The 21,110-nt window shown below is 52.6% G+C and overlaps 2 protein-coding genes and 1 long non-coding RNA gene across 4 annotated transcripts; 1 reads left to right on the top strand and 2 right to left on the bottom strand.

The window, feature by feature from the left end:
• Positions 1-2,190: 2,190 nt before the first annotated feature.
• Positions 2,191-4,669, bottom strand: LOC116653778. Its single transcript, XR_004308214.1, has 2 exons — positions 4,511-4,669; positions 2,191-4,293 (listed from the first exon to the last, which is right to left on the bottom strand). It is a non-coding gene; the product is annotated as an uncharacterized LOC116653778 (long non-coding RNA).
• An 86-nt stretch (positions 4,670-4,755) lies between these two features.
• On the top strand, positions 4,756-12,551 carry LOC107317619. Of its 2 annotated transcripts, XM_032446162.1 has the most exons (3): positions 4,756-5,132; positions 5,253-6,265; positions 12,088-12,551. In XM_032446162.1, exons 2-3 carry the CDS (start codon positions 5,788-5,790, stop codon positions 12,261-12,263), a joined length of 654 nt encoding a protein of 217 aa, XP_032302053.1. In that variant the 5' UTR covers positions 4,756-5,132; positions 5,253-5,787; the 3' UTR covers positions 12,264-12,551. The 2 variants fall into 2 exon arrangements, with proteins under 2 accessions (XP_032302053.1, XP_015726002.1); XM_015870516.2 differs by having other exon boundaries at positions 4,756-6,265.
• Positions 12,552-15,943: 3,392 nt separating this feature from the next.
• On the bottom strand, positions 15,944-20,883 carry LURAP1 (leucine rich adaptor protein 1). Its single transcript, XM_015870515.2, has 2 exons — positions 20,634-20,883; positions 15,944-18,148 (listed from the first exon to the last, which is right to left on the bottom strand). The coding sequence occupies exons 1-2, from the start codon at positions 20,826-20,828 to the stop codon at positions 17,507-17,509; spliced, it is 837 nt and encodes a 278-aa protein (XP_015726001.1). The 5' UTR covers positions 20,829-20,883; the 3' UTR covers positions 15,944-17,506.
• Between the last annotated feature and the right edge of the window lie 227 nt (positions 20,884-21,110).

Raw genomic sequence — 21,110 nt, 5'->3', positions numbered from 1 at the left:
TGTTTTACAGTGGCTCACCTGTATTGTTCTTCCCTTTGACCTTGGAATGAGCCACACAGAAGTACAGTCAAAGCTACTTACATTTTGGGTGCTTGTTGGACACCTGTTCAAGCAAGCCTAAAATTGCAAGGTCTTCCCTAGGTGGCAACTGTTAACCCATAGAGTGACAGGGAGCCCTGGGGCTTTTGACAGAGTGATAAATCAGAAGAGCTGTGTATGAAGGGCTGCGTGCTGCTCCCTGCCTGGAGGCTGGTGCAGGCAGAACACGACAGCAAAACAATTCTGAGGCCACAGAGTCAGTCTGCAGCATGCCCTGGGGCAGGAGAACAGAGCTGGGAGCAGAATGAGACATGCAGGGAAGCAGAGTGTGTTTGAGAGAAGAGTTCATCTTTGCTGGCGTTGGGAGGTGATAGCTGTCTGCACCCCATACAGGTAACAGAGACTGCAGGTACTGTGTAGGATGGGAGCTACAGACCTGTAGACCTATATAGATCTATGTATGGTACCTCATGGCCAAGGTATCTTGGTGAGCTATTAACAACATTAGAGGATGATGAATGCCCTCCAGCAATAGCAAGCAGGAGCACAAGGGGTGTCAGGAGTTGCCAGTAGTTGGACTCAGTAATCTCTATGGGTCCCTTCCAACTTGGGTTGTTCTGTGATTCTATGATTCTATGTCTCTGTATGGTTAACAGCCTACTAAACAAAACAGTGCCTTGTTCATGATGAATTTCAGTTTTACTCCTAATTTAGCTCTCTTCTGGGGTTTCAGCTCCTGTAGGGAAACATTCATTTGGTGGTATCAGTCAGGCAGACTGGAAAATACAACACACAGCACTGTAGTCACAAAATAAGGCAGAAGGGGTGCAATCCCACCTCTGGCTGCAGATGGGCTGAAAGCTGTTTCAATGCTTGTTAAGTACACATTTTTGTCTTCTGCTGGGTCTGCTCCTGAGTTTGTTCTATCCTAAAGTCATCAGGCGTTTTGCTACCACTGCCAATCACAGCTGTCTGCTGCTGACAAGAGAAACATTGCTGATAGAGGTGAAGCACCACGGGGTGCTCCAGGCAACGTCCCTGCTGAGACTGCAGAGCTCAGTCCAGTCTGAAGCTCTGTCACGCTGCTGTCACTCAGTCTGGGGCTGCTGCAGCTGCCTGGCCTGCATGAAGAAATGGGGTATTGCCATCCCATCCCAACCTTTCCTCCAGAAGAGCTGTGTTCACATCTTCCTTGGGTTCCAGGTCCACCTAGCTATTGCCAGTGGATGCTCTCACCATGATCTATTTGTACTCATTGCCTTGGAGCACAAGTTGAACTCAGTTATGAGTCCCTTTCAACTCAATACATTCTATGATTTTATGTCGTGTGGTGCCCACTAGAAGATGAGCATAGGGTAAAGCTACAGCCCCCTCCCTCCACCATCAGCTCTTGTAATGTGAGCATGCCTGGCACCTACAAGGTACTGCACTGGGAAGCAGCAGGTCAGGGTTATGGAAAGCGATGGGGAAAGGGCACCATCTGCAATGCAGAAGAGAGCACTGCATCACCTCTCAGATGCAGCAGCAGATTGATCACAAGTCATGGAGGGTGTTTGCAACCTGTCTGGCATCTCAGCTGCAGTTCACCCCACTGAGATCTTCCTCCACACTTGGAACGTGTGTTAGAAGGTGCCAGCACAGAAGCAGGTTTTGCTCTTGGAGGAGAACACAGGAGCAAAGACTTTCTAAGGAATGGTGAAGCTGTGAGCAGAGTGGGAGAGTTCATGGAAAACCCATTGCTCTTTCACCTACTGTGATGGAGCCTGTCTGTTCTGCTGCCTCTGGGTATCAGATTTACCCATAAATAGGCCCTGCAAATAATTTCCAGCTATTTTTATCTGTGCTGTGGCCAAGCAGTGCTTTCTTGGTCTGCGAAAAGAACACATATCTCACTCCTCCCACCTTCACCTCCACCATCACCTCAGGTCTGTTCACTTGGTGAATGTTTCTCTTTCCTTTGCGACTCTTTTCACACCAGGTATTTCTGTGCTTGTCCTCAGCCTCCAAATCCAGTGGCATGTTCTAAGGTGGGGAAGTGCTGTAGAATAAGCCAAGCTGGCCATGATACAGTGCCACATGCAGTTAAAACCTTACTTTGTTTATCAGAGACAGCAGATAGGGAAGCCCTTTCCCAGGCACTGCAATGGTATGTTCATTTTGGCATTTATTATTCAAATCTGGATGGCTTCAGCTTTGGCAGCATGAAAAACACAGCATTAAAAAAAAACACAATAATAAACTAAAAGGTATTTTTGTATCTAGATAAAGATAGCTCGTTCTGATTCATCTTGTTAAATCTGCTATTGCTCCGTGTTTGTTTGCTTGCTTCAAGCAGGTGGCAGCTTTGGTGAGGATCAGGGCATGGTGGTGATGTGTTGGCAGTTAGACTGGATGATCTTAGAGGTCTTTTCTGACCTTAATGATTCTGTGAGTGGGCATGGTGATGGTGAGTTGATGGCTGAAGAGGATGATCTCAGTGGTCTTTTCCAACCTTAATAGTTCCATGATTCGCCGTTGGCAGCCAGCACAAGAGAGATGTAATAAAACTCTACATGGACACAGCAACATCATTGATGCTTTAGTGTGATTCTACCTGCATGCAAATAAAACACCATTCTATGACTGTAGTTACATTGAGAGTAAGCCATAAAGTAAAAATACCATGGAAATAGCTGAAACAAACACTGAACATCCATCACAGGGCATAACATTTTTCTTGACCCTCTTAAACGTTATTTGTTCTTGTTCTCAGGGGCCAAAACACCTCTCTTCTGCATGAGATGCGTGTGTCATCGTGTATGTGTGTATCCCTAAATTCAATTTCTCCAATTGCATTAGGACAAGCAGCTAATTCTGAAATTCATTTTGCTCCCATAATCAACCCCTCTGCCAAATGGCACTTGGGTGGAATTGTAGAGATTGTGATTTTTATTTAAGCTGATTTATTGATATCATTAGTAATGTTCCCTAAGTGGAACCCACAGCAATCCTTTTAATCTTCCCACCATCACCACAAAAGCAAACATTTTTTTTTTAGTAACAGGGAGTTTGAAATATCAGGTTATTAAAGCCTCCACTTTTATATTTCTCTCTGCTCCCTCCCTCTGTAATGGGATGGAAATGATAATGATGGAAATAAAGCCTCCCCTTCAGATGAGATTGGCAGAGGGTGTAAAATGAACAGTTAAGCATCTATTCTATCACTTTGAGCCAGTGTGGGCCTTAGTGTAAATGAAAGAGGCCAACTTCACTTCCTGCAAGGAAATACAAGAGGAAGAGGGTGTGGATGTTACTTTGATCCCAATAATGGCTTCAGTGCCTGCAGCAGACCTTGGAGAACTGTTCCATGACATCTGGGAAGCTTCAGGGGCTGGTCCCTGTCCCACTGCAGCTGTCTCCAAGGCTGGATGTCCAAAAACTGATGGCTTATTGTGTCATGGGTTTTTTTGCCCCATGTAGCACAGGGCAGAGCACCTGCCTTAACTATCTGGGACTCCAACCCAGCTTTACAAGTGTAGGATCTTAAGCATCCCTCTGCCTTCTCTATGCACACACCCCCATGCAAATACTTTGCCCCAGATCACTCTGCTCCATCCCCTCCTGGGCACGGGACAGTGGCACCCACAGCCTCAGGCAGAAGGCAGCACAGGGATGGTTCAGCCCAGCAGGATGCTCTCCCTTTCCCTTGGGTTGACGCTGGTGGTGCCATGGCAACTGGTGAACACACAGCTTCAGAGCAGCTGCAGTCCCTCAAGACCAATGGAAATACCCTGGGGTCACTCTCTCCCCATGGGGACCCCACTGAATATTGTGTGTCTGAATGGGGAAAAGCCAGGCTGCACCACAGTGCCGCTGCAAGAGCTCAAAACTTGCCTAGCATTGAAGAGATCTGTTAAAAATAAATAAGTCTTGTCACATTTTCCCTCATGAACAGACAAGTCACTGCGGTGTGCTCCATGTATGCTGCAAGAACGGGGCAGAAAACCATTTTCCTCCACATTTCCTTTGCTACTGGTGCTGGACAGTCCATCCACCACCTATGTGAGCCCTGGGGATTCCACTGTAAGGGTGAGATGTTTCAATTTGTTTACTATCCTCCCATCCTAAAGGCAGCTGGCAGGGCTGCTGCTGGCTGCTGGCACAAGAGAAAATGTGAGTCTATTGCAATAATTCCTCAGAAGATCTGTTAGTCTGCATTCAGTCGAACATGGTGATTTCTTTGCCCTCTTAAGAGATATTTCTTACATGGGGGAACTGCAGAAACAGAGAGAAAAGTAGATGTGAGAAATGGAGCTGTGATTTATTTTCCCCTCCAAATATAGCAAGACAATTTCCCCCTCTCTAAGGTTCCTTCTTCCTCCTTTAAATATATCCCAAAGGAGACAGCATCCCAAGCAAAATCCCACTGCCAGAGTGGATAAAGGTGATGCACTCTGAACCGGTTTAAAACCAGCATCAAGGTGGCTCTTACCAGCTTTCACAGTGTGGGGAGCGCTCAATTCCTTCAAGCCGGGCATCCAAAACTTGCCTGGGCTGGGGCTCGGCGGGGGAGCACTGCAGCCGGAGATGGGGATGGGGATAAGGATGGGGATAGGAATGGGGATGGGGATAAGGATGGGGATAGGGATGGGGATAGGGATGGGGATGGGGATAGGGATGGGGATAGGGATGGGGATGGGGATAAGGATGGGGATGGGGATGGGGATGGGGATAGGGATGGGGATGGGATCGGCTGCCCTCCTCCCGGCAGCGCCCGTGATGTGATCCCTCCTCCCGGCAGCTCTCAGCCCCGGCTGCGGGCGGGTGGCGGGGCTCGGCCCCGGCCCGGGGGGCACCGGGGCACCCCCAGCTGCCGCCGGCTCCGCACCCACGCGTGCACCCGCACCCACGCGCGCCCTCGGGCTGCTCGTCGCCGCGTCTTCTCCTCCAGCCGGGAGCCCGAGACGAGCGCAGCGTTGGGGATTAACTCCAGCGAAGCACGGGGCCGTGCGGGACGGCGGCACCCACGCAGATCTATCAGGGAGCTCCGCAGGGAGCACGGCATTAAGCCAGGCGGGGCATCGCGTAGCCGCTCCCTCGCAGAAGTCTCCAAGGTAAAAGCCGACGCTTGGTGCCTTCCGGACAGCACAGGGCTCTGGGTTCTTGGCTTTAATTTTTTATTTCTTTCTTTTTTTTTTTTTTTTTTTTTTTCCCCCGGGATTTTGTTTTTAAAGGCATCGATCGGGAAATGTGGGCAGAAATTGCTGTTGCTGCTGCTGGGGCCGGGAGCTGTGCACCTCCCGAGCGCACCGGGAGCAGCTGAACTTTGGCACTGGGGAAGATCCATTTCTCCTCTGTAAACACTTTGGGGACGATCACAGCTCATCACCGCACACCCAGCGCTGCAGCACCCGGCGCCGGAGAGACACTGGGGGGCTCCTCTCTCGCCAAGGACGGACACCTGTGTAAGGAGCTGGGGAAGGGCAATTGGTCTTTCTTTTCCTGATGACTGAAAATACCGGCAGGATCGTGGCTCTCTGTTTTCCATCAGCAAGTGGCACCAGGGAGAGGAGGCGGAGGAATGGAAATGATGTTGCTCCAATTCATCCCAGCATCTACTTTTTCCCAAGGGACTCCGTGCCCGTAGGGGTTTGCTGCATGCATGTCCAGCAGTGAGGACAGCGGCACCACGGATGCATCCCAACCAGATCATGTAAGAATCTGATACCAAGAAACCCACCCCAGTGAGAGTTTCCCTGCCATAAGTATATGGTTTGGTGTAAGCACAGCAATTTTTGCCTATTTCTCTCCATTTTACATCTCTTGGGCTTGGAGATCTCTGTCCTCATTGCAACTATGCTCATTTGCAACATCAGTGCCATCAAAGATTGGAGCACTTTCCTCTCCCAGATCCTCCCCAGCGTGAACAAGACCCTGAACTTGGTGCAGCAAGTGGAGGCCACCACCAGCTCAATGGTGAGCGTCCTGCAGGACCCTGAACAGGACAGCTACCTGGCTAACAGCCAGCCCATGAATTCCAGCAACTTCACGGCTGGCCTAGACCACTTGTTTCAGTACTCTTACTCTGACAATGACCAGCTGTACAAGGAGTACAAACCCCCTCCTCGTGATGCCATCCCTCTGCCCAAGGCTGTCCTCTACCTCCTCATGGCAGCCCTAGTGGTGGTGGCGGTGGCGTACGCCATTGTTGGGCACCTCATCAAGGACCTCATTCACGACTTTATAGGTGAGTGCAGGCATCGTGCCTTATTGTGTGTGCTCAAAAAGATCATGCAAACCATTTTCTTGGGTTTGGGGGGATGTTAGACCAAGCCCTGAGCCCTTTATGTTTTTGCGTGTGGATGTAACCCTTGCACTGGGTTCTCTGTATTGAGCTGCACATTGATCAGCTTTCCAGAGCAAATCCTTGGGCTTAGTCTCTTCCTAAAGAAGTGAGGCTTGCGTGTGCATGTCCGTGTGTATAAATGTGTGCGTGCATACATCTGTGCTGCCAAATGCTTTTAAAACCCATTTGCCAGCTTCATCTGAGCTTGGATTAAAGGTGTCTGACACAAAAAGTTTCATGGCAACAGACACCTGAGCACAGGGTAGCAACCCAACAAGAAAACCTGCAGTATCAGCTTAGCTCCTTATTATCATAGAATCATCAAATCATTTGAGTTGGAAGGGACCCTTAAAGGTCATCTAGTTCAACTCCTCAGCTATAAGATACCAGCAAACTTCCTAGGAAACACAGCTCAGCCACCTTGCTGCCTTACACAGCACCCAGCATGGAGATCACAACCTCCGGGGTTTCTGCAACAACTATGTGAGATGACAGTACAGAGAGTGCATATTGCTGTGAGATGTGACCTCCCCGCTGCTTCACATCCTCCTGTTGCTGATGCATGAGGTCCCTTGGCATCAGCCACATGAGCTGGACACCGTTGGCTGCTGCCACTGTGGGAAGGCAGCTGTACTTGGCTGGTTGTGGTGAGCCCTCACTAATACTCTTGGGTTTTGCCCCCACATTTATTTATTGGGTCATTCACACATCCCCTTTATTTCCCCCTTACTCCCCTTTATTTTTCCTTTTCAAAGCCCCTGGGGCAGGGGACAAGAAGGGGACAAAACCCTGGCAAGGGCTTCAGGGCTTCATGTGAGGCTCAGCTATGGTGAGGGCACAGAGCTGCTGCTGAGGGCTGCCCTCGCTCCAGCTGGGGAAACAGAAACAGCCTTCAAGTGCTAAATCTAACACTTAATCAGCAGCTTGCTAGGGTTGTTATGTTTTCCACTCTGGCACTCATCTTACTTAGCACTGCCTTCCCAACAGAGGTGGGCATCAGGGGCAGCAGCTATAAATACATGCACTGCTGCCCCAGTGCCAGGTCAGCCCAGCACCCTATGTGCTGTCCCCACAAGGTGAACTCTGTTGAACTCCATCCTCCTCAAAGCCCTTTGCAGAGGGATTTCCTTTGGATGCTCCAGGGCCATCCCAGGGCTGGGTGGGCACAGAGACAGCACGTTGTGTCTCTCCAGGATCAGCCCTTCTCAGGTTGGATGGTCCTCTCCCTCCGAGTGCAACTCCAGCCTGTACTGAGAGGGCTGCATTCCAATGAGTGTGCTCCAAATGACTCCAGGGACAGAGCGGAAAGACTGGGGCAGTAAATAAGAAGCTGCTCTATTAGCTGCTCAAATACAATGACCGGATTTATACGCTCAGCAGCAGCTCAAACCTCCGCTATCAGCGTTTCTGTGCTAATCATATTTAGAAGGATACAGAGACAGATGGAAATAAGATGCCAAAGGGCTGGAGCCTGTTTCAGAGAGATTAAAGTATGAATAGTTAATCACTGCTTTAAACATTCCCTCAGCGACGGCAGAGAGGATTTTGACTCCCTGATACCTGCCTATAGGGCACAGCTCACAGGGATTGCGTACAACGGGCGCTGAGGTTTGAGTTGGCCAAAGGGCTCACTGCTCCTTCCCCATGCTGAATCTGAACGGGCAGTTGAGCCCTTTGCTGCTGCTTTTTAAGAATTCAATGAGAGCTCGGACCTCATGGGCAGGCAGCCCCAAGGGGAGAAGTGATGCTCTTCACATAGAACTGGCCAACAGAATGCCCATGGAGGATAAGCATGGGACAAATCAATGCAAGGGCAACAGCAGCCCCAAAAGCTGGGGGTTCTTCCAAGAATCCGCGCCAAGTGAGGATGGAGGTGAGAGCCTCAAAGCGGGAGGAAGGCTGCATGCTGGGTGAGGATCAGAGCTGGCTAAGACAAATTGGAATGAAGTGTTCAGAAAGCAGCTTAACTCAGAGCGCTGCTGGAGACAGCAGGTGCTGCCTTGGCAGATGAGCAGCCTGTCACCAATGTAGGAAGTGCCTAATTACTGCAATCCTGGGGAATCAGCCTGCCCTTCCTCCTCCCTCCCCAGTTCACTGCAAATTGCCCTTATTTAAGCACAGAGTGAAAGAAGGAGGAGAGAAAAAGGGGTTAGAAACAAAATATAAGAAAAGTTTGACTCAAAACAAAGCAGTTGCCATGGGGATATGTTGCACGGGTGATGCCCGGGGAACACACCAGGCTGTCTGCAAGGGACCTGTGTGGGAAGGAGCCGTTATTTGCGTGGGAGCTGATGCTCCACAGCATCCCCAAGTCAGCCCAAGTCTCCTCACATTGTGATCCACAGTGCCCTTCCCTATATCCCCCTTTGGAACGGTCCCATGCAGAGCAGGCTCTGGTGGGACAGAGCTGGGTGCTGGCTATGGGGCTGCTCAAAGCCCTGAGCTGTCCTTGCAGTGGGGTCTTCTTTCTCTTCACCCTTTCACCCCATTGGCTGTATTTTTATTTTTCAGCCTTATCTCCATCCGCCACATTTCGGGTTTCTTTCAAGGAGCCGTCTCCTTGAACAAAGAAACTGTGCATGAATGTATCATTGCTGAAAATAGCTGCTGGGTGATCCTGCGGGGAGCTGGGATCTGCTTTAATTGCTCCCACGCAGAACTGCGGGGCCTTTGGATGCCTCATCCCATGGCTGTGTCATGAGGCAGGGACTGCAAATGGTGTCAGCCCCATCACAGAGGACTCGTGTCTCCTTTTCAGGATCTACTTTGCAGATGATTCATTTGCCTATGAAAGTTGTTGGAAAAGAATAGGCCATGTCAGGCTCCCCTCTGTGTCCTCATCTCAGTGTTAACCTACCCCCACCTCAGTTTCCCTTTGGAGCTGGCTGTGCTGGTGCAGAGCAGCCTTTTGAAGTGGAAAAATCTGGGAGATATCTGCAGACCTGTGGGTCAGGACCTGCTTTACATGCAGTGCTTCTGCTCCTGCTGCTGGAACAAGGGCTTTTTTAGCAGCTCTTTTCACACCTGGCTCCATTTGAAGCAAATAAAGTACTAGCACGAGGGTGGTTGTTCATCTAACACATTTCCCCTTCCGCTGCTTGTTGCCAGCTCTGCAGGGAGTGTGAACATCTCGCTCACTGGGCTGCATTTAAATTCCAGCCCTTCACTGCTCCCTCTGCCCCTCTCATGACCGCAATTCTCACTCCTGAAGACAAATCCCTGCTCTATCGAGGTCGCAACCAGATCCATTTTCTTGGCAGTTGGGCAATTCTTTGTTCCAAAACGAGATTTCATTCTCCTCTTAGTAGCAGTTGTGTCCATTTTATGTTGCTTATGTGCCCGCCTGTCAGATTTATGAGATGGAGAGAGAAATACCCATCATGATGCTAAGGGCCTTATCTGCTTTCAGCTGGTAACCACTGTTCTTCTTCTCCTGGCTGCTCTCACTCTCCATTAGCTGGTTACAAATCCTCCTGCAGCATTTGGCACTGGAGGTTTCTAACTCGTGCTTCAGTACAATGTGAGGTGCAGTGCCCTAAGCCTGTCCCTATCCTCATCCATATCCATCCCTGTCCCCATTCCATCCCAATTCCATTCCATCCCTATCCCATCCCTATCCCCATCTTCATCTGATCCCATCCCATCCCCATCCTCACCCTCATCCTCATCCCCTGCAAAATTTCTTCCTCATCAGAGCAAGTTATCATTGCAAGGGGGCCAAAGACATTCATTTCATCCCCTCCCTGGTCCCTGCAGAAATGGGTACCCCATTTTCACCCTTGCTGCGATTCAGTGCCCACATCCCATCCCAGAGCAGACAAGAATGCATGATGCGGGCTGGCAGAGATAAGGGCATCAACATCTTTATGGCTGTATCTTCATGAACCTGCTGGCAGAAAATCTGCTTCTGGTTCCATGTGGGGCCTCACTGCCCTCCTTGCCTCCCTTCATCCACATACAGCACCAGACTGCAGTTACAGGCCATAAATGGCCACAAATAACGTGTAATTGCGTAATTACTTCACTCCTTACTAACACAGTCAAATCATAAAGGCATTGCAGTAAATGCCCTCTAATGACAACCTAATTACATCTTCCTGCAGATTACCAGGTAATTAGATCCAGCAGGCTCCAGCAATAATTCCCAGGGAAACAGTGGTTGGGATTAGAGCACACAATCCAGTCCTCACACACTCAAGAAGCAGCCAGCAGCCACCCTTCACAACCAGGCAATATCCTCCTAGGTGTGACATTTTCTCAAGGAAATGGCTTTTGCTGAGCCTCCCAGTGCTCTCCCCAAAGATTCATCTCTGCACTCCTTCCCTTACCACTGCTTTGCCATGTTGTCCTCTTGCTTCTCCAAGCACACATCCACAGGGGCTCTCCACCTGGGACCATTTGCCATCTCCCCTTGCTCAAAGATGTTGTCTTCTCTTCCCATTGCTTTGTGCCCTCTGTACACTGTAACCCTCATCCAACCACTCCTGGGATGTGGAATCAAAGAATCATAGAATATCCTAAGTTGGAATGGACCCATAAGGATCATCGAGTCCAACTCCTAGATTGATATATGAAGACTCATCACCTATCTTTCTGCATCCTCCAGGTTATTCCCCCTTTTCCCAACCAGACCATCTCCCATGGGAGTTTTAGCACTGACATCAAGGAAAAAGCCATCCGAGGGCTGTAATATTGTTGGTAGGAGATGATGTCTTTATTGCCTTCTGATTCCTCATCATGCCAAGATGCTTCATGAGGAGTAGCAGCAGCCTGGGGGCCTATGTGCACCATGCCCTTAGGGGTGACATGGCCATCTGGATCAGGCTGGAGAAAAAAGGTAAATAATTGCATTGCAACAGGCAAATTGGACTCTTGATCCTAATGGGTCCCTTCCAGCTTGGGATCTTCTATGACTTTATGATTCTATGACAGCTGCATCAAATTGTTATCTTCCAGGAGACTTTTCCATTTTTCCCAGCATGGCAGTGACACAGTTGATCCCCTTCCACCCTCACTTGGTCAGGTCAGGCACTGCAGACCAAAACCCACCCCAGAAAGGGTCCCTGTATGACTTGAAAAGGTTTACACTGCCTCCAGCCCCAGGAAAAACTCTCCTCTCACCTGGGTATCCCTATCTCATTTTTTCTCATTGCTTTTCTCATCTCTCATTCCCCAGTCCCCAGAGCAGCCCAAGGAGGGTCCCAAGCCCCACATGGCTGCAGTGCATTCTCACAGTGGATGCGTCCCCAGCCACCGGCTCAGGCCATTTTTCCTTATTCCAGCAGCAGAAAATGCACTGGGATGTCACACGGTTACTTAATCATCCCCTTCATTCCTGACAGCCAAAAGCCGTGACACAGAACACATTTCTTGCCTGTGCCGGAGAGCCCAGATGCACGCCTCGCTTCGGAGACACTTAATTTTAATTTTCAGGATTAGCAGCATGATTTCATTTGCCTGAGCCGGGAGGGCCTCCAGAAAGCAGCAGCCTGAGAAATGGGAAAAAGAAGAGGGAAAAGCACAGGCTGTGGCACAGCACTGTGGTGATGGGATGGAGATGGCACAGAGATGGGGACAGGGATAGAGAGGGCAAGGGATGCTCCTGGGACCTCATACTCAGAGCTCAAGATGCGGTGGAGGATGGGAATGGAGGATTTCCCATCTGTGTTTTGGATCTAGGAACAACCAGAGATAACTGTATTTTTTTTCTCCTCCACTCCCAGACTGGATCTTCGGCCCCAACCCAGATGACAACAGCAACAAAAGTGACATCAACTGCATCACCAACAGCGTCAATGAGATGAGTGAGATGCCCGAGGTGACGCGCCACCACGACCGCCAGCCCCAGGACGTGGTCATTGCCATTGGCGAGACCTGCCACCTGCCACAGCAGACGTGAGCAGTGTGACAGGATGGGCACGGCGGGGAAGGACCAGGGGAAGTCTCCTTGTTCACCTCTACCACTGACAGAGGATTGTCTGCTGCTGAGCGACCGGCACTGCAGAGATGGGGGCAAAGGGAAGGGGCTGCAGGATGGGCAGAGCCTGCAGGGCAGAGCCTTCCAGGCTCTAAGGACATTGGCAGGGCCATGGGCTCATCAGTCCTGCAGGTCTATCAGCTTCCTTTTTTTCCCCATGAACAGCAAAAAAAGCAAATGGAGAAATACAGTGAGCAGAGGCGAGGTGGAGAGAAGGGTGGTCCTTTGGCATGCGGCTGTCCTGCATGATGGGAATGGGGTGGTGGGAAGAGCAAAGTGGGGAGATAAGGAAGATGTACAAGAAATATGTGTCCCTAAAACCTCTCTATGCAGGAGAGCATCTCCCAGCACACCCATGCAATTGGAAGGATGATGCTGGAGGGGAGGGCAGGGACCCACCAGCAGTGAACACAGCTCTTTGGGTCCCCATTTAGCTGCATCCCAGGCTCATCCCCTTTGGATTCCTTCTGTATACTCCAAGCTGGTTGACTCCCTGAGGGTGTGCTGGTGTCATCACATCCACACGTGATATTTGAAGCCAGGATCCACCATTTCTTTGCACAGCACAGCACAGATCTCTACATCTTTTCCAAAGTCATAAAAGGCCAGAGGGGCTGATCCCAGGCAGAAGCAATTTAACGCAGCCCCGGGTACCCATAGCAGGGGCTGGAGCATCATCTGCCTCCTAAAAGAATTTCATGGGGCTGTGGCTGTCAAGGGGGGTGGTGTTGCAATGGGGAATTCCAGGGGAGATGGGGAGCAGTTCTGTATTGGTGTACGGAGCCAGAGGATGACATGAGTCCCCATTAATTCTCCGTGTATATGTGTGTATACGTGTATATGTGTGTGTCCCTGCCTGGCGAGGTGGAGGCACTTCCACTGATCCCACCACTGAGGCTGCACTGTCACAGCATCTCATTTCTCTGCCCACTGCATTGAGCTTCAGGAATGCTTTGGGGCCAGGGGCAATGACTGCAATTATGGACCCTGGGAGTGCGGCTGCAGCAATGGAACTGGGATCTCAGTTCCTGGGGGGCAGAAGCTTTCCTGGGAATTGTGGGTCTCCTCATTGCCCTGCCTGCGCAGGATCTGGGGATTAGCATCGGGTTCTCCAGGGCTCTCAGCGACAGTGTCCCTCTGTCACCTGCTGTCCTGGAAGGAACACGGCTCCCTCCTGTGGCCGCTCTTCCCGGGCCTCCTGCAGCCGGGACTCGTCCGTGCAAACATTGCAGAGTGTTGGGACATGGCTGAGACCCCAAAATGTGGTGGGAGAGAAAAAGGAAGGGCTCATCCTGCAGAAGGGCACGGCTGCAGAGTGGTACTGCAAGAGCACAGAGCGCAAACTGTCGTATCATCAGCAACTGATGGCAGGAGGGATGTGCAGAGCTCCGCAGCTCCTGGTGATGCCATGTCTGACCCACTGAGCCACGCATACAGGTTTGGTAAAGCACAGATCCAGGTGCTGAAGGGGGGCACCTGGGGCAGCATGAAGCTGTGCACGGCTTTTGGCTGAAAACAGCTCCCCAAGAAAGCAGTGCTTTTCAATCCAGCCTCCCATAAAGGCTGGGAAGGGCCTCAGCACAGCTCCCTAAGTCCTGCTTTCCTCCCATAAGCGCCTTAGGGAGCAGGGTGAGAGGTGCCAGCACCTTTTATAGCAGCCGTAATCCACACTGCTCACACCACGTGCTCCACCTGAAGCACAGCCTCACAAGTGGGAGGTTCCCAAACCCAGAAATAGCCTCAAACACCCACAGTTCCCAGTAGAGAGATGTGCACAGGATGAGCAAAGGGGGAGGCACGAGGGGGACACATGAGGGGCAGGTTGAGGATGGTGGGTTCTTTCCTTCCTAATACCTCCTCTAATAGGAGGGAAACTCTTGGCAGGTGAACCGTGCCCTTTCCCACGAGCCTTAGGTGCTGGTGGTGTTCCATGCTGCACATCTGGATATAACACCAAGACCTGAGCTTTGGTATTTTATTTGGCCAAAATCAGCCACCAGTCCCAAACTGCCACTGCAGGATGTGGGACTGCAGTTATGCTGTGGTCACCTGTGGGCTCCCCACTGCATGTCTCATACCAGCACTGTGAGGGCGCCTGGACTCAGATTCTGGGGACATGAAATGGAGAAGCAAGAGGCTCTGGGTGGCACTGGAGGGTGACTGGGAGAAGTGTATCAGTGGCCCCATGAAGGGGACATAACCAAACATCACCATGAGAGGTGACCATGCAGAACAGGGCCACAGGTTCTGGGGGGGGTAGGGGTGACTTGACACCCCAATTTCCCTGGGTATGACACCGATCAGTCCTTCCCATTCCCCTTTGACAACCACACCATCTCCCCCACAAGCAGCTCATTTCTTCTCCCCAGCCAAAAGTCCCCAGGCTGGTGCCTGTCAGCAGCACCCAGTGTGTTTTAACCTCCGGCTGTTTCTGAGACCTTGTGCTGCTCATGACGATGCCCTTTTCTCCAGCTCCCAGGAGCAGGGCAACAAGGGAAATCCTGCCAGTGGCTGTGCAGAGATGGCTGTGCCAATTTTTCCCTGCTGACAATTCAGCCCTTATCTCCCACGGCCTCTTTGCAAAGTGTTTACTGTAATTTTCCCTCTAAACACCCCATGGAAAAAACAACAGAGTGGTTCTGTGAGGTCAGGCTGGGCTAAGACGATAAAAGCAGATTAATTTTTCAGGAGAGCGATTCTGATTTTTCCTCCTCCCCACCCCAAGAGAGACCTGAGCAGGGCTGGTGGGCAGAAAACATTGGGGTGAGCAGTGGTGTCACCCCTAGGATGGCACAGAGTGAAGTGTACCCAGGAACACAGGGGGACACTTTCTTGGTCAATGGGTCACAGAGAAGGTGGCATACCTGTTGTGTAACCCTTAAAGGAGAAAAATGGTAGCAGCAAGCATGGGGATTGTAAATGTGAACACAGGACCTGGCACCAAGCCTTTCCCATCCCTGGGAAAAGGTGGTTTGATAGGAGCTGTTATATGGCTGCAGCACTCCAGGGACAGGCCCTTTCAGGGCATGCAGGGAGGGGAGAGCCCAGGGGACTTTCCAATAGCTCCCCTTGCCAGTTATTAAAGTGTTTTACTGCCTTGTTAATACGGCCTAATCTCTGTGTATATCTAAGAGGAAGAATTGGCAGGCAGTGTTGTTGTAACAGCAGTGGGCGTTTTCTGGCACTGCTCAGCTGCTTTATCTGCTTGTTTTCCTGCCCATTCCCAGTGCCCAGCAGCCCCGTGACACAGCAAGGGCAGCAGCTCTGCACCCATTGCTAACCCCAAGCCATCCACCAGCAGACAATTTCCCCAGGGAAGCTCTGGGGCACGACAGCTCTCATATCCCCAGTTCCAGCTCCAAGGGCTGGATTTGAGGAGATGTTCCTATTCTGGAGGCACAGAACCATAGAATGGTTTGGTTGGGACTTAAAACCCATCCAGTCCCACCCCCTTGCTGAGGGCTGGTTGTCCTTCATCAGATCAGGCTGCCTAGGGCCCCATCTAGACTGCCCTTGAACTCCTCCAGGAATGGAGCACCCACAGCTTCTTTGGGCAACCTATAGAAAAGCTGGTCTGAAGAATGGGCTGGACATTTCACTTCTATGGGTTTTCCTCTTCTTGTTTTATTTTTACCTAAACCCAGCAGTACATGGGGAAACCCTTCCCCATCCTACTGGCTTCAGCATCTGCCTCAAGAGCTCAGGGTTGAGAGGATGCCAAGGTCAGTGGATCACAGGATCATAGAATCATCTGAGTTGGATAGGTCTCTTAATGGTCATCTGGTCCAACTCCTCTGAAATGAACAGGGACACTCACAGCTTGACCAGCTGCTCAGAGCCTGATCCAGACTGACCTTGAATGTCTCCAGGGGTAGGGCATCCACCACCTCTCTGAGCAACCTGTACCAGTGCTTCTTTGTCCTTATTGTTAATATATCCAGTCTAAGTCTTCCTTCTTTTAGTTGGAACCACTTCCCCTTGTCCCATCACAACATACCTTGCTAATGAGTCTGGATCAGTGGCTCATGCTCACATTGGATAGGCTATTGTTCTCAGCTCCAGCTTTCTTCTGCCCCTAAACCTCTGCAAGCCCAACAAAGCACTGACAGCGTGGCCTTGGAGAAAAGTTACCATTTATTAAGCCACAGCTATGGTTGCCAACAGCAATTTTAGCAGCACTGGAGGATTTACCCTGTCCCCCTGGGGACTCTCATGCAGAGCTAGAAGCGAAGCCTTGGGGACATGGTGACCATGCATAGAGCCATAAGCTGCTGGCAGGCAGATGGGATGCAGCAGATTTGGGATGCTCCCAAGTCCTCAGCAGATGCCACCTCCCATGATTTGGACACTGTCCTGCTCTTGACTGCCAATGCAGGGAAGTGCATGTGCAGCCAGGGTGCACCCAACTGCTCTCCTGGCCATGTCCATCTCACCCTGCAGCCGCTCCAGGAAGGTGTTGGTTTCCCACTGGCTCCAGGGGTGATGAACCAACTTCCACCACTCCAACAAGGGCAGAGCCAGGATTCAGCTCTCCACATGTGTGGAAGAACCCTTCCTTGAAGCTATGGAATGCCAGTATCTTTCCCTGCAACATCCCAAGAAGGGCACAGATGCTGCCCAAGCAGGTGTACAGCTCAGTGCAAGCCATGCTCTGCAAGCTGGGGGTGCTGGGTACATAAGGGGCAAGCAGTCAAAGGCACAGTGAGAAGCCAAGGCTAAGAGGGCAGAGAGGACATCTCCAGGCTGCAGATCCACACCAGTGGAGGAGCCATGAGTCTTGGGCCACTCCACCACACAGGGCTTGGTCAGATGGTAGGACAGTCCTTAAACATACCCAGGGAACCTGGAGCTCCGAGTCCCACTGAGTGGTTTCACAGAGGTATCTCAACCACCTTCACCTCCAGGAAAGGCTTTCAACACTGACTACCAACCAAGCCCCAGCTCCTCCCAACCCCATCTACCCTTGGTGGGCAATGCCTGGAAAAATACGATGGAAGTGATGAGTTGGAATGCCCAGCCCATGGCCCTGCCCTGTAACTCACACTGCACATGCTGGTACCACCAAATGGGACGTGTAGGAGTTGCTCCCATTCCCAGCCACACCACAATCCTGAGCAGAGCCCAGTGAAGCAGAGCTGGCGGTGCAGGGAGCACAGAGCCACGGGCTACAAGAACGTCACATCGTCCTGGGACTGCAGCCAGAGCCAGTGGGCATCGTACTCCAGGTGCAGTTCACTGTTGAGTTTGCAGTTCTCCAAGTTGGCCTCAGCTTTCCGAGCCTTCCCACCCACATTCCCCTTCTCCAGCCTTTCCCCAGGCCCCAGTTTGGGCTCTTTGCCCGAGTAGCCATTGGCCACCTGGGGCTCCTTAGCAAAGCGCTGCGGGTCTGGGCAGCTCCGATCCAGGCTGAGGTCTGTGTGGGGCCATTCTTGCTCCGCTCTGCCCTTCTCCTGCTTCGTGAAACCCCGCTCGGGGTCCAGCCTGCCCCAGTCCTGCTCAGCTCTTCCCAGAGCTCTGGGAAGCTCGGCAGCATTTTGGGAATACTCATCCATGTCATCAGCCAACGTGTCCAGATAGCTGCCAATGGAGATGCTGTCCAGCTTGTCGGGGGGGTCCTGCAGGCTGTCCCAGCTGCCCCGCCGTGAGGCTGTCTGACTGCCCGCCAGGCTGTACTGGCTGCTGGCCAGGCTGCTGCAGCGGCTGGTCAATGTGCTCTTCTCCTCCAGCAGCCATTTCACCGCCTCGATGCCCTCGTTGACTGCCACCAGCTGCTGCAGGATCTTCACGTCCACTGCGCGCAGGTATGCCTGGTGGGGAGACAGAAAGCGTGGCTCAGCGAGATGGATGTGCTGTGCCTTCCATCCCAGGAGAACCCCAAGTCTCAGCTGGATAAAGAAAGGGTAAGGCGGGGACATGGGGACGTGCTGCCCACCTCCAGCTCCAGGTTCCCACTGGGAACAACGTGTCCCCTTCCTTCCCCTTCCCCTTCAGTCCTATCTGAGACTTGCAGGCAACACCATCAGGGACATACAGCATTCACACAGCCATCCCCAACTACAGCCACCCCCACAGGAACAGGGACAAGGGAATAGATGCAGGCACTGGGTCCAGATCTGAGCCCAGACATACTCCCAGACCCTGGTGGCACTGAGCAGGGATGCAGTAGGACAACCCCCAGAGTAAGGTCCAGTCCCACCTCTGTATTGTGAGCACTTCCCAAGTGATTCCAGATCTCCTCCATGCATTCAGAGACCATAGGACAATGGTCCTTTCCCCCATAGAACAGAAACATCATGGAAGTCTTTGAAGCCCAAGACCCCAGTCACACCCAAAGCTCCCAGCTAGAAGGTGAGAAAAAAACAGAGGTGGCACAAAGTGCCCGTCCTGCTTGAGCCCATCCTGGAGCAATCCTGGACAGGGGCTGGAGTCCCCATCGCCACTCCCTCCCTGCACAGCCAGTTCCTGCCCTGCAAGGCCGGGAGAAGCTCTCTGCAGAACCGCAGCTGCTGCACAAACATCTGTTTTCCTAATGGAAAGCTCAGCGTGCCAAGACATTCCTGTCTGTATGATGCTCGCCGCTGAAAGCCACTGGATTTCCCCTGCACAGGAGGAAAATATTTCACCAGTAAAGGGAACAAAAGGGCAGTGGGAGAAGGGAGAAAAAAAACACACAGTGGGACAGGTACAGGTGAGGGGAGATGAGGGGGCAGCCCATCGGCTGCTGTGGGCACCATATCTCCAAACACAACCCAAGCTGCATGCAGCACTCGTGCTTTGGGAGCTCACAGAACGCAGCTCTGAGCATCACTCCAGCCAAGCCCAATGGGAAATGGCAGCATCCCCTCAACAGGTCTCCGAGGAACCCCGTCTGCATCTCACAGCAGGCACCAGGACAAGGCCACTGGGAGGAGGATGGAGCATGGGAAAGTTCTGTCAAGGTCTTGGCACGGGACGCCTCTTGAGTCAGAGGGTACAGAGAAAATGGGCAGATACTTGCAGGGATCTGAAAACAAACCTCCCTGACCCTCCTCAAAGCCACCAGGCTGGACTGAAAAAAAAAAAAAAAAAGATGGGAGAGCTGCTGACAGCCCAGATTGGGGCAGCAGCCAGCTCTGAGCTGCAGAAACTTCCTTTCTAGGCAAGCTATTTCACAAACTGCTCCAGCAGGCTTCTCCACACGTTCCAATGGAGCACTGGCCCTGGCACGGAGGGAGTCTGGGACCTCCTGACACTGTCTCCAGGCCCTGAGCAGTGCCATTTTTCCCCAGCACATGGAGTGGTGCTGCCAGAGGGTAGGGAAGGAGCAAGGTTCCAGATTCAGATGTTAGGGGCTGGGTGCTGATGGGAACACACTACCTGCTTTTAGTTCCCATTGCTGGAAAGTGTCATTTGCACATCTCCTCCCCACAAAGTATCTTTCCCAGAGAGACCCACCAGGGCTCCCTGTTCTCAGGGCACCACATTATGCCTCAGTTTCCCTGTTCCATCCCATCCTCCCAGCACTGCAGTCTCCTATCTCTGCTCAGCACCCATTGGCACCTTTTTTCCCTTGGAGACTGCCAGTTTTGGAATAACGGGGTGAAAAGATGAGCTAAAGTGTCAGGGGACAAAGCTGGAGTCGAGATTTTCACCTTCACAACAACTCTGCCCATCTCCTTCATCCCCCAAGGGCACTAAAGGCTCTTTGCCCTGCACGGGGGCAGAATCCACTCCCCCGCCCCATTCATGCTTCCCTCCTTCCCGCAGAGAGGAATTTGCCCCCAGGGACACAATATCCTCCCTCGCTCAGGGAAAGCGAGTGGGAACGCGCTGTCCCCTCCCCGTGCCGCCCACGCGGGGCGAAGCGCCGTTGCATTAATGGGGTTGCGCGGAGCCGGGTGCGGTGCCGTGCCACATTTCGGGTCCTAATGGCATTTTAACCCCAATGTTACATCGGTCACAGTTCAAAGTCAGGGCCCAAAGGTGCGGGGCAGGCGGCCTTCCTCCTCCTCTCCCTTCCTCCTCCTCCCAGCAGCCCGAGCTCCGCACCTTCCTTCCGCGGTCAGAGTGCGGGATGGAGGCGACACGGGGACAGCACACGGCCAAGGACGGGCCCCCACCCCGCAGCCGCAGTGAGGCGGTTTCCCTATGGAAACGCCGCGTTCGGTGCCCGCGCGTGGGAGAGGAGAGAGGAGAGAGGAGAGAGGAGAGAGGAGAGAGGAGAGGAGCAACCCGCGGCTCCCGGGGGCGAGCGGCGATGCGGAGATCCGGAGAGCCCCGGGACGGCCCCGTACCCCCACCCCCGGCACTCACCAGCTCCAAGCGGAGCGCACGGAGGCGATCGGCGAGCGGCGGGCGGGCACCGCGAACCGGAGCCGGCAGCGGGGACGGCGGGGAGGGGGCGGGCTCGGAGCGGAGCCCCCTTAACAGCCCGGCGGGGGGGCGGCGGCCCACCTTGCCCAGCAGCTCCCGCAGGTCCGCGGGCAGCGCATCCCCACCGCCCTCCATGCGGGTGGGGCGGCGGCACCGCGCGGGAGGAGGCGGCGGAGCTGTCACCACGGACACGCCCCCTGCGCTTTAACCACGCCCCCTGCGCTCTGGCCACGCCACCTCCCCCGGTGGCGCAGTGGTAGGAATGCCGCCTTGCAACACTGGAGTCCGGGTTCGAATCCCCCCTGTGGCACAAGTCTAGAAGTGCCGCTCTGCTACACAGAGGCTCGAATCCCGGGGGTTGGACTCGATGATCTCTAAGGTCCCTTCCAACCCGCACCAGACTGTGATACTATGAGA

This window comes from Coturnix japonica, chromosome 8 (assembly GCF_001577835.2).
Source record: "Coturnix japonica isolate 7356 chromosome 8, Coturnix japonica 2.1, whole genome shotgun sequence".
In the NCBI taxonomy this organism is placed as follows: domain Eukaryota; kingdom Metazoa; phylum Chordata; class Aves; order Galliformes; family Phasianidae; genus Coturnix; species Coturnix japonica.
This window is presented reverse-complemented; position numbering and strand designations above follow the sequence as displayed.

What these genes read in the sequence shown, in the direction of transcription:
- LOC107317619 (XM_032446162.1), top strand. Translation starts at nt 5,788, where the DNA reads ATGGTTTGGTGTAAGCACAGCAATTTTTGCCTATTTCTCTCCATTTTA. An exon ending in CCTCATTCACGACTTTATAG is followed by an intron (nt 6,266 to 12,087) that starts GTGAGTGCAGGC and finishes CTCCACTCCCAG; the next exon opens with ACTGGATCTTCGGCCCCAAC.
- LURAP1 (XM_015870515.2), bottom strand. Translation starts at nt 20,828, where the DNA reads ATGGAGGGCGGTGGGGATGCGCTGCCCGCGGACCTGCGGGAGCTGCTG. An exon ending in GTGCGCTCCGCTTGGAGCTG is followed by an intron (nt 18,149 to 20,633) that starts GTGAGTGCCGGG and finishes TCTCCCCACCAG; the next exon opens with GCATACCTGCGCGCAGTGGA.